At 39.2% G+C, this 19540-nt stretch overlaps 1 protein-coding gene across 2 annotated transcripts; it reads right to left on the reverse strand.

Annotated features, from left to right (window-relative positions):
- Positions 1-844: 844 nt before the first annotated feature.
- On the reverse strand, positions 845-12352 carry LOC100930148 (E3 ubiquitin-protein ligase TRIM7). Of its 2 annotated transcripts, XM_031950404.1 has the most exons (8): positions 12276-12352; positions 11861-12165; positions 8732-8827; positions 7568-7798; positions 5895-5917; positions 4798-4913; positions 3541-3573; positions 845-3227 (listed from the first exon to the last, which is right to left on the reverse strand). In XM_031950404.1, exons 2-8 carry the CDS (start codon positions 12011-12013, stop codon positions 2710-2712), a joined length of 1170 nt encoding a protein of 389 aa, XP_031806264.1. In that variant the 5' UTR covers positions 12014-12165; positions 12276-12352; the 3' UTR covers positions 845-2709. The 2 variants fall into 2 exon arrangements, with proteins under 2 accessions (XP_031806264.1, XP_012395699.1); XM_012540245.3 differs by having other exon boundaries at positions 11861-12317.
- Between the last annotated feature and the right edge of the window lie 7188 nt (positions 12353-19540).

A 19540-nucleotide genomic window follows, 5' to 3' on the forward strand; every position in this document is an offset into this window, starting at 1 on the left:
AATGCAGATCATTGGGGTAATAGATACAACTGAGATCAAAGAGAAAGGCAGAGAGAAAAGAGCTTGGATTTGGCAATTGGGTTATGTTGATCTTTTAGAGGAGGTTTTCATTAACATGATAAGGATATAGTCCAGATTGTCAGTGGTTTAGAAGTAAAGGAATAGTTAGGGGGAAAGACATAAACATCTCTTTTGGAAAGTTCAACAATGAACATAGATAAATAGCCTCAAAAAGAGGGTTTAACAGTGAAAATAGAGAAATATACTAGCCTTAAAAAGAAAAAGATTTTGGGATTTGGATTTCTTATTATCTTAACAAATAGGAAAGATTTGTGCACACTTTAATTAAAGAAATAGTAAGTTTTTGCCTGATATGTTCAAAGCACTTTATTTACTTGAAAATTGAATAATAGGAGGCTAGAAAGGGACAGAGATGAAGAAGACATGACTAGAGACAGACAAATTGAAAATACTTCAGAAAAAACAAAACCTTCCCATGGCATGGGTGGGGGCTAGGAATACACTTCTCTTGCAGAGCAAGTGGGAACAAGGCACTTAAGAGTACATAGGTAGAATTCCCAATCCCTCTATTTTTATCTGCCTGCATTTTTTATTTCCTTCACAGGCTAATTGTACACTACTTCAAAGTCTGACTCTTTTTATACAGCAAATTAACTGTTTGGACATGTATACATATATTGTATTTAACTTATGCTTTAACATATTTAACATGTATTAGTCAAACTGCCATCTGGGGGAAGGGGTGGGGGAAAGGAGGGAAAAAGTTGGAACAAAAGGATTTGCAACTGTCAATGCTGAAAAATTACCTATGCATATATCTTGTAAATAAAAAGCTATAATAAAAAAAATTTTTAAGAGTACATAGGGAGGTGGGGGTGTTTGAAGATAACTATAGATATCATAACTAATAAAGTCAATTAAAGGCCTACCTCTGAACCTCAAAGTTAGTCGGGGATGGCTACTACTCTCAATCACTAACATTAATGATTACAAATTATACTACCTCTTCTCCTGCCTCATTTCTTATTTATTGGCTTAAGCTTTAGGTTAGTTTTCCTTCATTGCTTCATAATTCCTAGGTTTCTCCTAGGATCTTTTGGAGTAGAGGAAAAGGGGGAGTGAGTTGTTAAACATTTATCAACATATCATTTGATATAATTACAAGAAACTTTTTGGATCATTCCATCTTTAACGAGTTATTCTTTTCTAATCTCAGATCTTCTCTACATAAAATGAGAAACTAGATGAATAAATAGCCTCTAGAGTTCTAAAATCTTTGTAGTGTTAGATCTGCCCCAGAATCCTTCCATTCTAGCTTGGCAGAATAATTGCAAAAAACAAAACAAACAAAAATTATTATATGAATATTTGCTCACTAGAGGGCAATAGAATCCAAGATGGATCCACAGCCCATGGTACTACCAAATAACACCAGTTAACTCCATAGCATGGAGTATAAAAAGAGGATGATGCTGAAGCCAAATTCCTGGGTTGCTCTCTGCACCACAGGCTTGGATCACTCAAACTATGGCTTCCTCCAGGTCCAGAGACTTAGATCATGTAAAGGGGTGTCCAAGAAAGGAAAATGCTAGCAACCAAGAGTTCCCCTCTCTGGGAAACTAAAACTCAAGACCACAATGGACTGACCAGCCCCCCTTCCCCACACCTGAGAGTTAGAGGAAGCATCCAAAAAGAAACCATGAGAAAACCAAAGGCTTTTCTTTCAATCCAACGAAATCCTCGATCCATCTCTCTCCTTCATTTTAGTTCCTAGAACAGGAATAACTCTTTGCAGCAACTGTTAGTCTCTATGAAATTCAGGAATCAGACCAGGGAGTTTGCTTCTCCCAAAATCAAGAGGGAAACATACACACACACACACACACACACACACACTCATTTTCTCCTTTACCCCTGCTTTCTTCTATGTAGTTCATTATCTACCAAGGCAGAGGTCAAGCCCCAAAGATTTTATCTGGATATTCATTTCCTTTCCCCCAAAAAAAATTATTCTCTATCTTCAACATCTTAAGTGAAAAGAAATCTTAATTTGTTATCAGAAGTGTGACTCTACCACTTGTCACCTATGTGATCTTGGGTAAGAGAGAAACTTGTTAAGGCTCCAATTCTTCATCTGTAACATGATGAGTCAATCTAGATTAGAAGTTCTTAACCTGGGGTTCATGGAAAGATTTCAGGGAATCTGTGAACTTTCATAAGAAAACAAACATATCTTTATTTCAATATAATTTCATAATCCTATTTATTTTATTTTATGCATTTAAAAATATCATTTTTGAAAATGAGTTCATGGGCTTCAATAGACTGCCAAAAGGGGAGATGAGACAAAAAAGCCTAAGAATTCCTATTCTAAATAACCTATAAGGTTACTTCCAGTTCAAAATCTTTGAAATTTAATGATGAAGTCGTTTAAAAATGGGCATGTTAAATGGCAAATGAATATCAGAAAATATAGAGAAATGAAGGGATCAGGAAGACTGAAAGTATGTAGAGGAAACCCCTCTGGTTGGTATTTATAGATGCAGTTTATAGGTACCTGCTCTCTCCATAGAGAGCTGACTTGGACTGGTAAAATAAGAAAAGGTCAGCCTCTGCCCTCCTGCACACATATTCCTCATTTCACAGATAAGAAAACTGGAGCCCAGTGAAAAAAGGATTCCCTAGAAGTCAAGGAATCACAGTGAGCTGGGCTCCTTGACCCCATAGCCAAAAGAAGGGGAGAATCTCCCCACAGAAATCCACTGAGAAAGCAAAGATGAGAGTTCCTGTCTCTGCATCTGAAAAGGTTAGGCTTCCCCTTTCATAATCCAGAGAGACCTCCAGTCTCTCAGGTGGGCTGTGTAGAGTCAGTGGAGTTTCTGGGGAAGTGAGAGCTTCATAACACCCCTTCAACATTTGGATAGCCCAGATTCCTTCTGAGGGGACAAAACTGACTTCCCCTTTCCTTCTCCCAGAGGCCCTGGAGACCCCAACAGCCCAGCCTTCCATTGAGCCCACTCCCACACACACCTCCCAGCAATGCTTCCCGGAGCTGAAGGCTTCCTGCCCCAGCACACAGAAATGGGAGTCAAATCTCTCAGCGCTGTAGGGTAACTTCTGTGGGGATTCCCTGAAGGACACGGTCTTCTGATCCGGAGAGATGAACAGATGAGGGTTGGCTGTGTCTGGGTCAAGAGTCAGCACCACTGTTTGAGAGTAAAGAGAGGCAAAAAGGCTAAGAAAAGGGGATGTGGAAGAGAGAAGTAGGGGCACCGCCAAGATGGCAGGAAGGAAGTGGGCCAGAGAAGGAGAAGAGGAATTAGGAAAAGTAGGAAAGAGAAAAAGCTGGTTGTGTTAGAGCTGTGGTAGCTACTCTGCCATGGAGGTGAGTTCCTTGTTCACCCTTGTTCATTTTCCAGTCAACCCTCAATGACAGAACAAATAGGTTCTGATGTTAGAATTGCAATATACAGGCAGCCCCCAACACACTCTCCTGACAAGTAGATTTCAATCACCCACCTTTCCTTTTCTCCAGTTCTGACTGAAGACACTCTAGGAAAGAAAAAAGAGAAATGAGAATCTTCCATCTTGTTTCTTCTATGGAGACATTTCTCCTTACCTATCTTTTTGGACTTAGGTTATAAAAAAATACATATAGGTACATGAAATCAATCACATATGTCACTATTGCTGACAATCACACACAATCATATATGTGTGCATATATATGAACACTTGTATGAATATAAATGCTATACCATGAAGATATATGTACAATATGCATGCATATATATATATATATATGTGTGTGTGTGTGTGTGTTTGTGTGTGTGTGTGTGTGTATGTGTGTGGAATATAAATATATCGTGTATCTATACATGTATATACATGTGTATATACACAGAAATATGTGTGTATTATATATATGCATATATTCATGTGTGTATATGGGGATATATATCCATATATGTATCATGTTGTATGTATACACTATGTAGATATTTGTGTGTGCCTATATATATATATATATAAACACATATGATTGAGTAGTAAAAGTACTGACTCAGAGTTCAAATGCAATCTCTGATACTTATTTTCTATGTTACTTTGGGTAAGTCACTTAACCTACTGGATCATGTTCAATTTTTTATCTGTTAATATGACAGTGTTTGTTGATAAGGCAGAAAGGTTAGAACTATGATTTTACCAATGAAGGGAGATCCTAGTGAGAATTTTCCTCTACCAATTTAGATTTCACTTTCTAGTTTTAGAGAGTTGTATACATATGCACATACAATCAAAATCTCACAGGCAAGTATAATCTAGCGCCTCAATACACATACACACATGCCTCTCTCCTGTGTTGTCATTATTGTCATTATCATTATTGTTGGTGTTCTCCTTCTCCTCCTCCTCCTTCTTCTTCTCCCTTTCCTTCTCCCTCCCCTTTCCTTCTCCCTCTCCCAATCCTTCTTCTCTCCCTCTTTTTTCTCCCTCTCTTTCTCTCTCCCTCCTTACTCTTTCTGTCTTTTTCTATCTCTGTATGTCTTTGTCTCTCTGTCTCTCTCTCCTATCTCTCTTTCTCTGTCTCTAGTCTCTCAGTCTCTCTCTCTCAATCTCTCTCTCTCTCTCTCTCACCCGCTCTCACTCTTGTTCTCTTGCTGTCTCTGGATCCCTCTGTCTCTCTCTCTGTTACACACACACACACACACACACACACACACACACACACACACACCATAGGCCTGGGTCACAAATGATTCCAGTTCTTCTGACCTGTGAATCGCTTCATACTCCTCTGCAGGACCCAGCTCTTCCCACAGAGGTGTTGGATTCTGTCTCTCAGTTCTGGAAGCACAGGCTTGAAGTTTTTGACCATTGGCATCTCAGCTCTGGAAAACAGATGGTGCTAAAACTGTTCTAGAGGAGAATGGGAGCAAATGAACACCCTTGGATATCCCGTCCCACATTAGGCACCATAGTAGGTCAATTATTTTGTCCCTTCTGGACAATAAAAGTCAATGCTTCCCCTCTGAAAGAAATATTCTCTTCATAGGTTAATATTCTACTAAGACTCTGGATGGCTTCAAAAAAGAGCACATGTGGTTAAAGGGAAGTTGAGACACAATGGAGGTTCAATTACAAGCATGGGGAAAGGGGAAAGGTCACTTAATAGAAAGTTTATCATTGGCAATATTTTACTCAGATTATTTCTATATCTTTGGAAACAAAGTCCTTCAGGTTCCCTCTTGCCAATGAGAGACTGTTTGACCACTCATCTTCTCCCTAGGTGTAACCAACTCAGGGACAGAGGGGTTTCGTGCTACTGCCACCACTCCAGCTCCCAGAACAGAGAACATTTCAAGGTTATTGCTCAATTCCCATGACCTGTCTGGGAACGGCACAAATGCCATTAGATTATTACAGACATAGAGTAAACACTTTAAAAACCTTTTTCATTCATTCATTATTTTTACTTGAGATGAAAGGTAATGGCGACTTGTACTCTCCTGGAGAAAAACTGGGGAGAATGAAAAATAAGCTCCAAGAAGGATCCTGGAATGAGGCCACTGGGAAGAAGAGGAAGTATACCTTGGGAGCTTTCTACCCTGATAAAAGTTCCACAGTCCAAGGGGAAAGCAAAGTTAATGGTAGTTCAGCCAGGGGAAAAGTACATACCACTAGCAAGACCTGAATGAATGAAGACAGAAAGTTCCTCCCCAGCAAAAATGTCACGAGCATCCTCCAATTTCCCCATCCTGCCAAGCCCCAGTTGTCCTATGTTAATCATGGCACTAAGGATGCAGAAATCACCTATAGAATAGGGCCTCAACTCATGTGTGGCATGAGAAATGGAGATGATGGTACATTACCTGTGTAACAGGTTTCCAGTGTCCTAGGAAAGAGAGGGAAAAAGAAGGTAACTCAATATTTGTGGTAAGAATCAGAGATGTACCCTCCCACACACACCCTACCCTGGGATGTACCCAGGGTGCTATTTCTGAGGAGTGATCAGATTTAATGATAGAAAATACTGACTCCATGGTCAGCCAATCAATCAGCATTTATTAAGTGTTTGCTATATTTCAGGCACCTTATTAAGCACTGGGGGCAAAGACAAAACTAATCACAACCCTCAAGGAACTCATATTCTAAAGGAAGAGACAACATATAAAACATACTAGATGTTATACACACACACACATATACACATATACCAGTAAATGGAAGGTAATAGTATCACCAAGGAAATAGAGGAGCCATCTATGCCAAAAATGCAGAACCCCAGAAAGAAAATCATAAGACAAGTGTCTTAACAAGTAGTTTGCTTATTGTTTCCACACAAAAAGATAATGTACACTGGCTTGATCTGGGTTAGCTTTGGACATGATGCCCAGGAGGTAGCATGGCATAAAAGGGATAGATGATAAAATATTTGAAAAAAAAAAAAACATGAGGGGATCAATATGATAAATCCAAGGTGGCCAGTCTGCAGAGCAGAAGTAGACATAAGAATTGATGGCATAACCCAAGACAAAAAAATTGATGGGACAAAAAAGGAAATAAGCATTCTGGATTCTTAAAGGAAGAAAGCTATCGATGTGGAAGATCATAGGAAGAATATGGTAGTAAGATAGGAGGAATTCTCAAGATATAGATATGCAAGCACTAGCTGAATGGATGAAAGATAGTTTTGAGAGAAATGCCTTTTTTTTAAACCAGAGCTCAGATTAATAGAAATAGGCTCAAAGGGGCAAAAATCTGCCTTCACATGGATGAAAGGTTAAATGAAATACCTGAAGAAACTCTTTGTTCTGTTTAATCCTGATCTATTTCCTGCTTTAGTGACCTGAGATTTCTAAAATCAGTTTAGATTTCACCCTTGTAGGAGAGTCTTTCCTGATCCCCACTCCACTTTCATCATAGCAGCAAAGATATACAGCTAGAAGAACACCATCAAGTCCAACTTTCTCCTTTTACAAAGGAGGAAACTGAGCCATGGAGAAATTAAGGGAATTGCCAAGAATCATAAAACTAGTAAGTGGCTTGGGAGAAATCTGAATGTGGACACAAATTCTCCCACCTGAAATCATTCATATTAACTTATCTGCACACATTTGTGTCCCTTCCACAAGAAAGTAAGCTCTATGAGGGCAAGGTAGGATTTATGTAATTTTTTTTCTTTATGGTCTAACAAAATACCCTGTAGAGAAAAGACATTTGATAAATCTTTGCTAAAATAAATTAATTGAAAAATGGAAGTCGATAAACTAACCTCAATCGAATGTAATCTGCATCTGAAACTCTTTTACTTCATTGTGAAGATTGAACATATGCTAAAACTGGTTATGTTATGAAAAAGCAATGATGAACACAGGGAGGGAAAAGGAAGAGGGAACAGGAGACCAAAATCCAAAATAAAGATTCTTGCTGGACATCCTTTTATTCCTGCTTCTTTCCGCACTTGATGCTTTCTCCTTTCATCCTAGACCTGCACTGAGTCATGTTCACAAAGGCCCAGAACCCAAGCTATCTTTCCCCTCACCTCTGGTAACTTCAGTACTGGATTCCAGTGCTGCTCTTCCAGTTCAGCCATGAGATTACTGAGGTATGACACCTTTTTAGAAAGCTGGGTTGTGAATTGTTCCTTCCATTCAGTAATGTCCCTGTTCAGCTCTTCCATCTGGAGCACCAGGGATTTCTCCTGGTCTTTCAGAAACTCTTGCATTTTATTGAAGTTATTTGCCACCTTTTGCATCTCCACACTGACTAGGTTCTAGGGGGAAAGAGGAGAGAAGAACAGCCACCTTCAAATCAAGAATCCTTTCCAAGACCCTTTAGGACTGTCCTGCTTAGAATCTTATTCTGAGGCATGATGGGTCCTAATGTTCTTTTAATCTCTGGGAAAGAGAGGAAGGAATAAAACCAGCCTCCAAACAACACTATTTCCCATCAAGAATGGCCACCAAAAAATCTCAATGCAGGTCAGATAGATCCAACACTAGAAGACAAGGACTGAAAAGTCAAAGCCATATAATAAAGGTTGGCTGTCCTAGGATATGTGCATTATATTTATGGGCATTTCTACCTGTACAAGTATAACTTACAAGATAAATGGTTTCTCTCTATCTCTCCAAGGCTATATTCTGAACACGTAACTCTTTGGTATTTGCTGAAGACTGAAGATTGCAGTTTCCTCATTCAAATCAACAAAATCCAATGCAATGATAGTCCTCCATCAGATTAAAAATTGTATTCGGTGCTTTCTAAGGTTCCATTGATTTGTCCAAGTGAGCAGGGGAGTAGAATAACTTGTAGTATCCTTACATAAACTTGCACTGATTGTGGCAGTGAAGTGGCACAGTGGTTAGAGCACCAAGCCTGAAGTCAGGAGGACCCGAGTTCAAATGTGGTCTCAGACACTTAACACTTCCTAGCTGTGTGACCCTGGGCAAGTCAGCAAAAATAAATAAATAAATAAATGAACTTGCACTGCTCACTTTACTTTGAGTTTCTAAAAGAAATTCTGCCCTGTCCATAGCTAATGGCAAACAAACAGGACTATGAAAGATTGCTGCCCGACTTGTCCTGAGGAACTTGAAAAGAATGAAAGGTCCAAAAGCCCTGGGAGAAGAATGTTCTCTTCCTCAGCCACCCCAGAGACTCCTTCTCTCTCAGATAATGTACAGATAGCAGGTTGTCCACTTACCAGCATCCCCTGGATCTCCTGTTCCCCACTCAGCTTTGTCTCCAGGGCCTCTTCCTTCTCTGTCTTCAGGAATGTCAGCTGAGTTGACAATTTATCCTAAGGAAGACAGCTGAGTTTAGCTGGCAACTTTGTTTCTTCCTCTATAGAAGGGAGGAAAGAAGGGAGGAAGGGAGGAAGGGAGGAAGGGAGGAAGGGAGGAAGGGAGGAAGGGAGGAAGGGAGGAAGGGAGAGGGAAGAAGGAGAAAGAGGAAGGAAGGAAGATGATAAATAAATAGATAGATAGATAGAAAGATATATGAAATATATATATATATATATATATATATATATTTCTTGTTTTTGTTGAGTTTTTCAGCCATGTCTGAATTTCTAAGACTCTTTTGGGGTTTTCTAGGCAAAGATGCTGGAGTGGTTGACCATTTTCTTCTCTCACTCATTTTACAAATGAGGAAACTGAGGCAAGCAGTGTGTATATATTATGTGTATATATACATATGCAAATATGTATGTGTACACACCAATGTGTATACATTTTTCCATTATTCAAAGATTATCCCAAGCAAGGAGTTAGAGATGTCTCCTCATTAAATCCATGTTCTTTATCTGTCACAATTCACTCAGCCCTTCCACCATAGTCTATCCTTTATACTGCTGTTCTATTCTCATTTCCACTGACTTCTCACCTCTACTCTAGTCTGGTTCTTCTAGCCTAATAAAACAGGAAATGCGTTCAATTTGAAGTCACAAGAATTGGGTTGAAATTCTGAGTGGCCAATTAAGCTATAAGTCATTTTTATTACTGTAGATTGTATACACACTGTATACAGGAGATAATTTCTAGATACACAGTTTACTCAAGGAACCCAGCTTGACTTTTCTTAACATAATAGTCATGTTCTTATACTCTACTCTCTAGTCCAAGTCAAATCAAGAAGCATTTATTAAGTGCTTACTGCATGCCAGTCATTGTGCTAATCTCTGGGCACACAAATATAAAAGGAAAGTCAGACAGTCCCAATCTTCGAGGATTTTACATTCTAATTGAGAAAGGTAGCACATAAAAGCAAGCTAAAAAGTTAGAAAGGAGGGGAGATAAAGTACTAGCCAACAGGGCATAGTAGAGAAAGTCCAGGAAATCAGAAAAAGCTTTCAGGAAGAAATATTTAACATCTCATTTTATGCAGAAAGAACTAGATCCCCAGAAAAGATTGAGTGATTTGCCAAGGCAGATGTCCTTTGATTTCCCTATTTCTAAATCCACTACTGACTAGATTGTGCTGCATTGTCACTTTGATTCAATGCATTCTTTGTGGCTATGGGATTGTCCCTAACCCTCAGAGTGCCAGGTGATCCTCTGAGATCCTAGCCATGGACACACTGCCCATAATCTTGCTGTATCACTGCCTTGCTGGAAGGATTATTGATATAAGGAGTTTTGTTCACAGAGCTAAGCAACAACTTTTAAAATGATAATTTTTTTAGGCTATTGAGAAGCAGAGGTTAGAATGAGGAGAAGAAGAAGGAGGGAAAACTAGCATCTACATAGCACTTTAAGATTACCTCATTTGATCCTATAATAACTCTAGGGGATAGGTCATTATTTTCCCTCTTTTACAGATGAGAAAACTGAAGTCAATAGAGATTGAATGACCTGCCTAATTGTCTGAGACAGAATTTGAATTCAATTCTTCCTGAGACCAAATCCAGTGCTCTAACCATTAAACCACCTATCTACCTAATCACATTTCTTTTAAGCAGAAAGGAGGAAGAGAATAAATATTTATTAAGTACTTACTATGTTCCAGTTATGTGCTAAATACTTAAAAATATTTTCTCATTTGAGTCTCATAACAACCCTGTTGTTTGGTCATTTTCAGTTATGTCCAACTTTTTATGTCCTCATTTAGGGTTTGCTTGGTAAAGATACTGGAATAATTTGTCATTTCCCTCTCTAACTCATTTTACAGATGAGGAAACTGAAGAGAACTGAGTTGAGTCACTTGCTCAGGGTCACACAGATATTAAGTATCTGAGACCACATTTGAATCAGGAAGATAAACTTCCTCAAGCAAGAGACAGGCATCCGGTTAAACAGTTACACTATCAGCAACATCAGCAAGATGACTCCAGGCAGCACTCCATCCACAACATCCCATAGCTGTCCTACATGAAGCCATAAGAAAATGCAAATGCTACCTCCACACCCTGCCCTCCACTTTTAAGAGTAGGAAAACATGAAGACATCTGATAACTGAAATTCTTTATCAACCTAAACACACTTGCCCACATGCATGCACATGCTCTCTTGAAGTCTCAAAGGGAAGAGTAGAAGAAATTGAGAATTGATTGCATAGAAGCACCAAAAACTAATCAAAAGGGAATGTGGCCTGTCACAAAAGTGATTTCAGGATCCATAACAGAGCACTGTCCATTTCCAAGGAGGAGTCACTATTATTCCCTATAAATTTAATTTCTCTTAAAAACCAAAATCAAAAGTCACTGGAGGAAAAGCCACAGTGGGAGGATAGATGCTATCCTTCATTTTACAGATGAGGAAACTGAGGTAGACAGAGATTACATAACTTGCCAAAGTCATTCAGTTAATAAGTTTCTGATCCTAGATTTGAACTCGGGTTTTCTTGACTCTAGGACTAACATTCTGTCCACTGTGCTTTCTAGCTGCCTCTAAATGTTAATTTTGACACACCATATACATTGGAAAGAAAATGCACTCTCCTGAGTATGTCAGGAACTTGGCTGTTGGGATAAATAATACCTAGGACTCACTAACTAAGGAAGCTTATGTATACCAGTTATCAGGAGTCCATCCTGCAAGCCTAAGGATTCATATTACAGAGCACTCCAGACTCCACAGGGCAAGTTCCACTTCCCTTTCTAATTTTCCTTTCTATGTTGTATTCTCTCATTAGAACCTAAGATCCTTGAGGGAAGAGAGTATCTTATTCACTCTGTGTGTGTTTCTCAAGCACTTAGCACAATGCCCGGCATATTTCAAGCATTTAATAAATAGTCTATCTGCCATTCATCCAGATAGATAGACAGACAGACAGACAGCCAAACTCATGACTTACCAAAGAAGTCTCCCCTGGTGTCTAACATAATACTTACCAGGCGGTCCTGGACAGCTTCATCCCTGGGCAGACGATGAGGGGTATGAAGCTGGATGGCATGACACACCATGCAAATACATCTCTGATCCTCCTGACAAAGAAGCTTCAGGGCCTCCCTGTGTTTGGCACACAACTTAGTTGGGAAATCCATAGCATTCTGAAGCAAGAGCCGGCAGACTGATGATACCACCAAATTCTCAAGCTGGCATTTGGGTCACAGGTCTCTCAGCCCTGCAGACAGAAGGTCGGTCCCACCTGCCCCCAACCTGGGGAAAGCTGCATCCAGTCTAGGATCACGAGGATCTGAAAAGGTTTAGCCACAGATAACATATGTGACTTCCTTCTGCAGAGAGGAAATCAACCCGTCCCCAGCCCCTTCATAGACAGACTCAGGGCCTAACCCCAGCCCTGACCTGAGTGCAGTCCAGATGTAGAGATCAAGGTCTGGCTGAGAGGAAACTCATCTAGGTGATGATTGGCTGACTCTTCCACGTGATTAAATGAAAGGGGGAAAAAAAGAGTGAACCTTGGCCCCTAGGACATTAAGCTATCAACAAACCGGAAATACAAAATCATCATTGCTTTCTGAAATTCTGCCTGAATCATGCGCCCTTTGAAGGTCTATGATGCACTCAGATTTAATCAAATCTCTTTTTTAAGCTTGGCTTCTCCTCCCGATCCTCACTGTCTCCTAAACATGTAGCTCCCTGAAATTTTGTTCTGGGAATGTTCTCCAGGGAATGTTCCATATTCAGCTCTTTGCCTATGGCCTGTGACTAAGAATAGAGAGAGAGCAAGCTAGCCAAAAAGGGAAGGGGAAAAGCAAAGTATGTTAGAGGTTGTGGGATCTAGAGTTGGTATCTAATCTAATCTCTTCATTTTACTGGCCAGATGAGAGAGGGGAGGGTCACCTATCAGAAGTCACACATAGAGTGCTAGGATGTCTGGGATGAGGAATATTAAGGGTAAAAGATGCTATGTTCTCCTCTGCTCCCTTGAAGTTTCTAGGATGTCTTTCTCTTTACTCTGAGAATCTTCTAAGAGAGAAAAACAGAAAGACAGACAGAGACACAGAGACGAAGAGAGAGAGACAGAGACTGAGAGACAGAGACAGAGAAAGAAAGAGATAGGGACAGAAAGAGACAGAGACAGAGAGACGAGACAAAGTTTCTTCTAGAGAAAAATTGTGGGAGACCTTTCCACTGCCAAAGGGAACCCCTCTTCTTTCCAAATGACTCGGGTCTCCCAGCAATCACCCACACCTGTCCAGGAACTTATAAGTCTGAATTAGAGACAACAGAGGCAGAAGGATTTTTATTTCATTAACAGCATACCTAATGTGAAGTGTTTTTTTTAATTCCCTGGTAAATGTACATACTAGAGTTAGATATGCGGAGGAACATGAGGGCCTTGTGTCTCCTATAAATCATAGGGTGGTGCTTCATCCCTCAAGAGGAGAAACACAGAGCAATTACTCCTACCACACAGTTGCCCAATGGTTAATACTAGAATTTCTGGAGAAGATTAGACAGCTTCCTGAAGGAGGGGCCTAGGGTACATGTGCCCTGTTTCCACTTAGGGAGAATTCTACCTTTCTAACAAATTATTACCCCAATCTTTAAGGTACATATTAACCTAATGATATAAAGACACATTTGTCCTCGTCTCTTCTCCACCCTAGATACCAAGAACTCTTACTTTCTTCTGGGGGCCCCTTCCCCACCTCCTTGCTTTTTTCCTAGCTACTTAAAGCCTCAGGAGGGATTAGAGATCAAGACTTAAACATGGGTTTTGCTGGGACAAGGCCACATGCAGAGGTTTTCCATAGTTAAAACCACTAGACAGTATCCCACATATCCCACCCCAATAAGCCCCCACCCCCTATCCCTAAAAGCTTTGGAAACCAGGTACTCAAGAATGGGGAATAGCCAACTCTAGGGGAGGTGTGGAAGGTGCAAGGACATTGCACCTTCCCCAAAGACCAAGGTTCCAGATCTCCAAGTCCTAACTCTAAAATCGTACTACCTATTTTAATAAATGATAGGGAAAAGATGTGAAACAAGACTAAAGGTTTTCTGACCAAAAATAGTTTCAAGAGGAAATTCATTCATCCAGCAGAGGGCATCAGACAGTCACTAGCTGGAGGGACTTGGAAATGGTTCCATTTCCCTCCAACATTTAGGAAATGTTTTTCCCTTAAATCATTGGAATTTTTTTGCTGTGCCTCGGGAAGCTAAATGATGTTACAGGGAAGAAGAATTGAGGAAATAGAAACTATAGACTTGAAGATGAGACAGAGAGTCTCAAAGTAAAATAATCATCATAATTGTGCTCTACATGGGTACACTTTTCAAAGTATTGTCTTATATATCATTTCACTTAATTCCCACAATAACTTTAGAATGCAAAGCAGGAATCAGCCATAATTCAAAGCAAAAACAAAGTCAAGGTGGTGGTGATTGTTATTTTTGCTAACAGATTCTTATAATAAAGGCAGAAATATGGACCAGAAAGGTAGCAGACAATAAAATTGCCTTCTTTTTGCTTTGTTCTTGCCAGATTTCCATTACACACGCCAATAGGGACGTTTTGGCAGAGTCTATGAAACGGGTTTTGGTAGACTCAGGATCACCATCAAAGGATTAAACATAACTAATAAAGATTTATTTTACCCTTAAATCAAATAGTTTAGAGCCTTGGACTTGGAATCAGTGCCAGACACAGATAAAAGAATGGGCTTAATCTTAGTCTAGGGCATACTGACTGGATTATATTTGTCTGCCTACGGTAGATCATAGCCTAGATCATAGAGAAAAAAAGCTGTGCACCAACCATTATCAAAAAGAGGTTTTCTCAAGAGTCAAGATAGTCAGCAAATAATGCTACAATGCAACCAAACAGGAAATTTGCCCCTCTAAAGATACAGATATTTCTAGGTGACATGTATTTCTTGTGTGTATTCCTTAGTTATTTTAGAACTCATAAGAAAATAGGAGTGAGAAGGGGAGAAGGGAAAAGAGTGAGATTTTTCTGAACTAGGGGTCCAGAGGCTCTGGTTTAGAATAGACACTGACCCAGATGTTTTGTACCTGGGATAGGCTTTCTAGTACCCACAAGTTAGAGGGGACAGACACTCAAGGTACTTCATCCCCATTTTAATTAAGAGACTGAATTATTTCTTCATGAAAAATGAAAGAGCACTAAACTTTTCTTACTTTTAAATCAATACTCTTTCTTTTTTTTTTTTTTTATTTAATAGCCTTTAATTTACAGGATATATACATGGGTAACTTTACAGCATTAACAATTGCCAAACCTCTTGTTCCAATTTTTCACCTCTTACCCCCCCCACCCCCTCCCCTAAATGGCAGGATGACCAGTAGATGTTAAATATATTAAAATATAACTTAGATACACAATAAGTATACATGACCAAAACATTTAAATCAATACTCTTTCTTCTATTCCCCAGCTTTTTAAACCGTAGTTTGCAATTCCATATAGGGTTTTATAGCTGAATGTGTGAGCTGCATAATTATGATTTATTATCAGTAAACATTTGATTTGTATGCCTCTTTTCTATACCTATATATCCATGGTCATATAATAGTTTCACAAGTGAAAAGGGGTTTCAAGTAGAAAAAGTTCAAGAAGCTGTGGACTGATATAGACTTTGCCATCATTGCCATAGACTTGCTTTGTGATTTTAGGAAAGTATTTTTTTTTTTTTCTGTCTAAGAGCCACAGTTTCCTTATATGTAAAGGAAGAGACTAAAGTTTTCTCTAGCTGGGAAAGATGAAATCTGTATTTTGTAAAATCAGAATTTTGAGATCAAATAAGCCAGGGGACCTGTAACTGCAAGAGCAGGAATTTAGGGCAAAGTGATGTTAAAGTATTAGGGACAGAAAGCCTATTGAACTCTCTCCAGATCCATGAGAATCAGCAGGTGTCCTGGGATTCACCTCTAGATATTCCACTCAAACTTCAGCAATCCATTTTCTGCCTCCCCTTAAGATGTCCCATCAGACCTTCCCAGGTGAATCCACACTTTGGGGCCATAAGTATAAGGAAGTCAAGGGACCCAAAGTTAGGGAGAGAGCGGAGCCCAGTACTGTTGAGCCCTGGGTAGAGGTGGGGCCTAAGTCTCATGCTGGACAGGGTGGGGAGCTAAGCATTTGTACACACTTCAAAGTCCCCACAGACTGAAAGCCAAGAGGCTTAAAAATTGTGCTGAGACAGCAGGTCCTTTTTTCTGCAGACATATCCATAAATGCCTAACAAATGACAATTTCAATGGAAGCTTTTAACACTTGGGCACAAAACCTTCAAAACCTGTCCACCCTTCAATTTCCAATATTAAATCTCATTTAAGCATTTTATGGAAGGGTAAGAATTTTTGCCACATGCTTCAGAGGGATGCAGAGTGGCTTGGGTTTCCCATTCCCCCCCTTTTCTTTTTGAACCAATATCCAAACCTCAGTGGTTTCTGGTCCTGGGAGAACACTGTGCCGCATCAACATCTGTATGCAGTTAATTTCCCAAATGGGAGATGGTCACCACAAATGTAGACCTTTTAAAAATAAACATGAGAAAAAATATTACTGCAGGAAAAAAAAAAAAGTGCAGAATCTGTTGAAATTGGTGAAAGGTAACTGCTGGTAAAACAGAAGCTTTTGCAGATCAAAGGCCTCTCAGGACTGAATCCATTTACCACACCTGCATCTAGGTCCCAGTTACAAGTCTGATGCAAAAGATTTTCTGTTTGAATCTGCAGGTTTCCTATCTTTAGAAGGGCTTCGTGAAGTCTTGGTGGGAGCTTCTCTTTGGAGGTAATTGGCCAATAGTCTTGCACTGAGCAGGAGTCATCCCATGAAAGTCCTCCCTCCAATCCAGTAGTCCTAGAGTCCTCTCTGAAGCTAGTTCCCCTGGCAGCTCATGATAATGTTATATGATCAATACAGAGAAAAGTGCTACAGAAATATGAGAGATAAAAGAAATTACCACTGATTGGGAGATCAGGCAAGGTCTCTTATAATCTATTAAATCTATGCAGGACATTGGAGTAGACATTTTATTTTTAAAAATCTGTCTGCCCTTGTGATTTTCTTGGCATAAGAAGCACCCAGTGGAGAGCTTCCTCCTGCCAATAAAGACTGGCAGCTTCTCGTCAGTTTATAATCTAAGAGAGTTGTCTTGACAGATGAGTGTTTCCACAGGTGAGACATCTGTCCTTCACACGTGTTCCTGAATTCCTTGATACAGAAAAAGATGCTGGAGTTCTATTTCACTAGCAGAGCTTCCCACTCTCCCCTTTTTAACCCCATCTTCTTTACCCCTGCAGGATCCCTGAGGCTAAAAGAGAGAATAGCAGAAATAGAACATCTCCCCATCAACCTGTAGCCTATTTTCCCACAAACACACTGTGTCAGTGGGAAGAGTGGACACCACATTCATAAATACTGAGGCGTACATATAGGAAACATATATGGCCATGTGAGAAGGAGCAACTCTTGGTTTTGATGCTCCGGGACTAGAGAACAATTGATATCCTTGCAATACCAGGCTCTACTGAGCTTTGGCCATCCAATGGATGCTACCTTGTGTTTCAGATGCAAAAATCTGGCACTGAATGAGAGTAGAAGGAAAAACATTTTCCTCCTTCTTTCCCCACCCATTGAAGCTTTCTCCAAGAAGCTCACCAAAGAAATGAAGAGCTGGGTTCATCCTCCCTAGTCAGTTCTCTTCCATATTTTTTTTCAGAATGGGGTTATTTGGTTTTTTATCTAGACTGAAAGGGCTATGACTATTCCACTCAATGGATCCTCAACTGCCTTCATCTAACAACAGTGTTCCTATTACAAATTGTAAATGATGCAGTCAAAGTCTGAAGGGGTGAAGATTCATGCCTTATTGTCTCTATTACCTGCCCATTATATCCTGTCATCTCATCAAGCAGTTCAGGGGTCCCATGAAGGAATCTCCCAATCAGCCCCTGATGCAATTTACATCACATTTCAAGCTTTATAACTCTCCCCCTAAAAATCCCTTAATAAAGCATATCATTGTATAATACAGATATCACATACTTTTGCATATCTGTTTGCATTTTTCTACTAGATTGTAAGATCTTAGATTTCATTAAACTGGGTCTCCTGCAGTGCAAAATGCTCTCTTATGTAGGAAGTGTTTAATAACGTTGGAATTTTCTTAAAGGGCTTTACTTTAAACAATCCAGATTATTCAGGTAATACAAATTTCATGTCCCCATTTTAGAGATGAGTTAGAGATTAAGAAAGTCAAGCTCCAAGAGATAAGGGACATATCTATTCCTGCAGCCACACAATTAAGGAATGTCAAAACCACATTGAAGGAATCTTCTCCCTCACCAATAGTCTTTCAGGGAAGGGAGAAATATGTTTTTACAAAGACTTTTGTTTTATTTTATTTTTAGACCCAGGAAAATAAAGTTTACATGTGACTTAAACCTTAGTTTCTCCAAATGCAAGTGATGAGGTCTTCAACTCATATTTAATATACAATATGGGAATTGCATTTGATATAGCAACACAGAAACTATAAAAGATGCTAAGGACCCCGAAGAGCCCATTAACACATAAAAAACATAAAATACTCAGCAGATGGAGGTGCTTTTAGACCAATATTTGTCATTCTAATAAGTTCCTCTTTCATAAGGACTCCTATGCAGTCTCCCTAAGTTTCACAGAATATCCAATGATTTTCTCCTCTAAAACAACTTGTCCCAGAAGAAAAACATTTGTAGGCTTACTGAACAAAGAAACTTCTTTTCATCAGACCTATCCATCGAATTATTTCACTGCCTTTACTCTCCAAACTCGACAAGAACTTTAGGAACTCTAAACTTTTTTTTCCAAGTATGATTTATCAAGAAATCTCTCTCTCTCTCTCTCTAGAAAATGGTTCCTAACATAAGATATGAGGAGAGAGACAAACAGACAGACAGATAGATATAGGAGATAGATAGATAGATAGATACAGATCAATATAACTGTATTTCAACAGGATTGGTTTCTTTTGTAATACTATGTTTTTTATTTTATGCATTTAAAAAAATTTAAGGGATCTATAGGCCATCAAACTACCAATGAGGTCCCTGGCACAAAAAAGTTAAGATCCTTGTTGTGTCTTGCCCCACTGGCAAATTTCTTTCTTTCTTATACATTCATGTTTCTTGTTAAAAAAAAATTCACAGAGCAAGCTAGCAAAGTACCAAAAGTCAAATTTATAGTGCGTATTATTAATGTGTGAGTGTGGGAAGAGGGGAGAAATATTCTTATTTCTCCCTATGAGACACAACACTGCAAAATTCAATATTCAACTGAAGGCCCAGTTCTTTCCTATAATATGGTTCTTGTTCTAATATCTTGCTTTAACCAAGTTTAAACTAGTGTTAATAAATTAAAAGAAGAGCAATTGGTCTGTCTATTTAAGCTCTTTTTGTTTTATACCCATTTCACAGATTGTCATCTGTGTTGCAATTCATACTTTCAATACCATTTCTGATGTGTAAAATCAGTTGTCTTAACAAAAATTCAATTGTAAATAAACTATCCTGTTAAAAATGAAATTAAATAATTTTTTTAAAGTTAAGAACCCAAAGTCTCAAATTCAGGCACTCTCAAACTTAGAGGTTTACTC

The sequence above is a fragment of the Sarcophilus harrisii genome, chromosome 2, assembly GCF_902635505.1.
Source record: "Sarcophilus harrisii chromosome 2, mSarHar1.11, whole genome shotgun sequence".
Classification (NCBI taxonomy): Eukaryota; Metazoa; Chordata; class Mammalia; order Dasyuromorphia; family Dasyuridae; genus Sarcophilus; species Sarcophilus harrisii.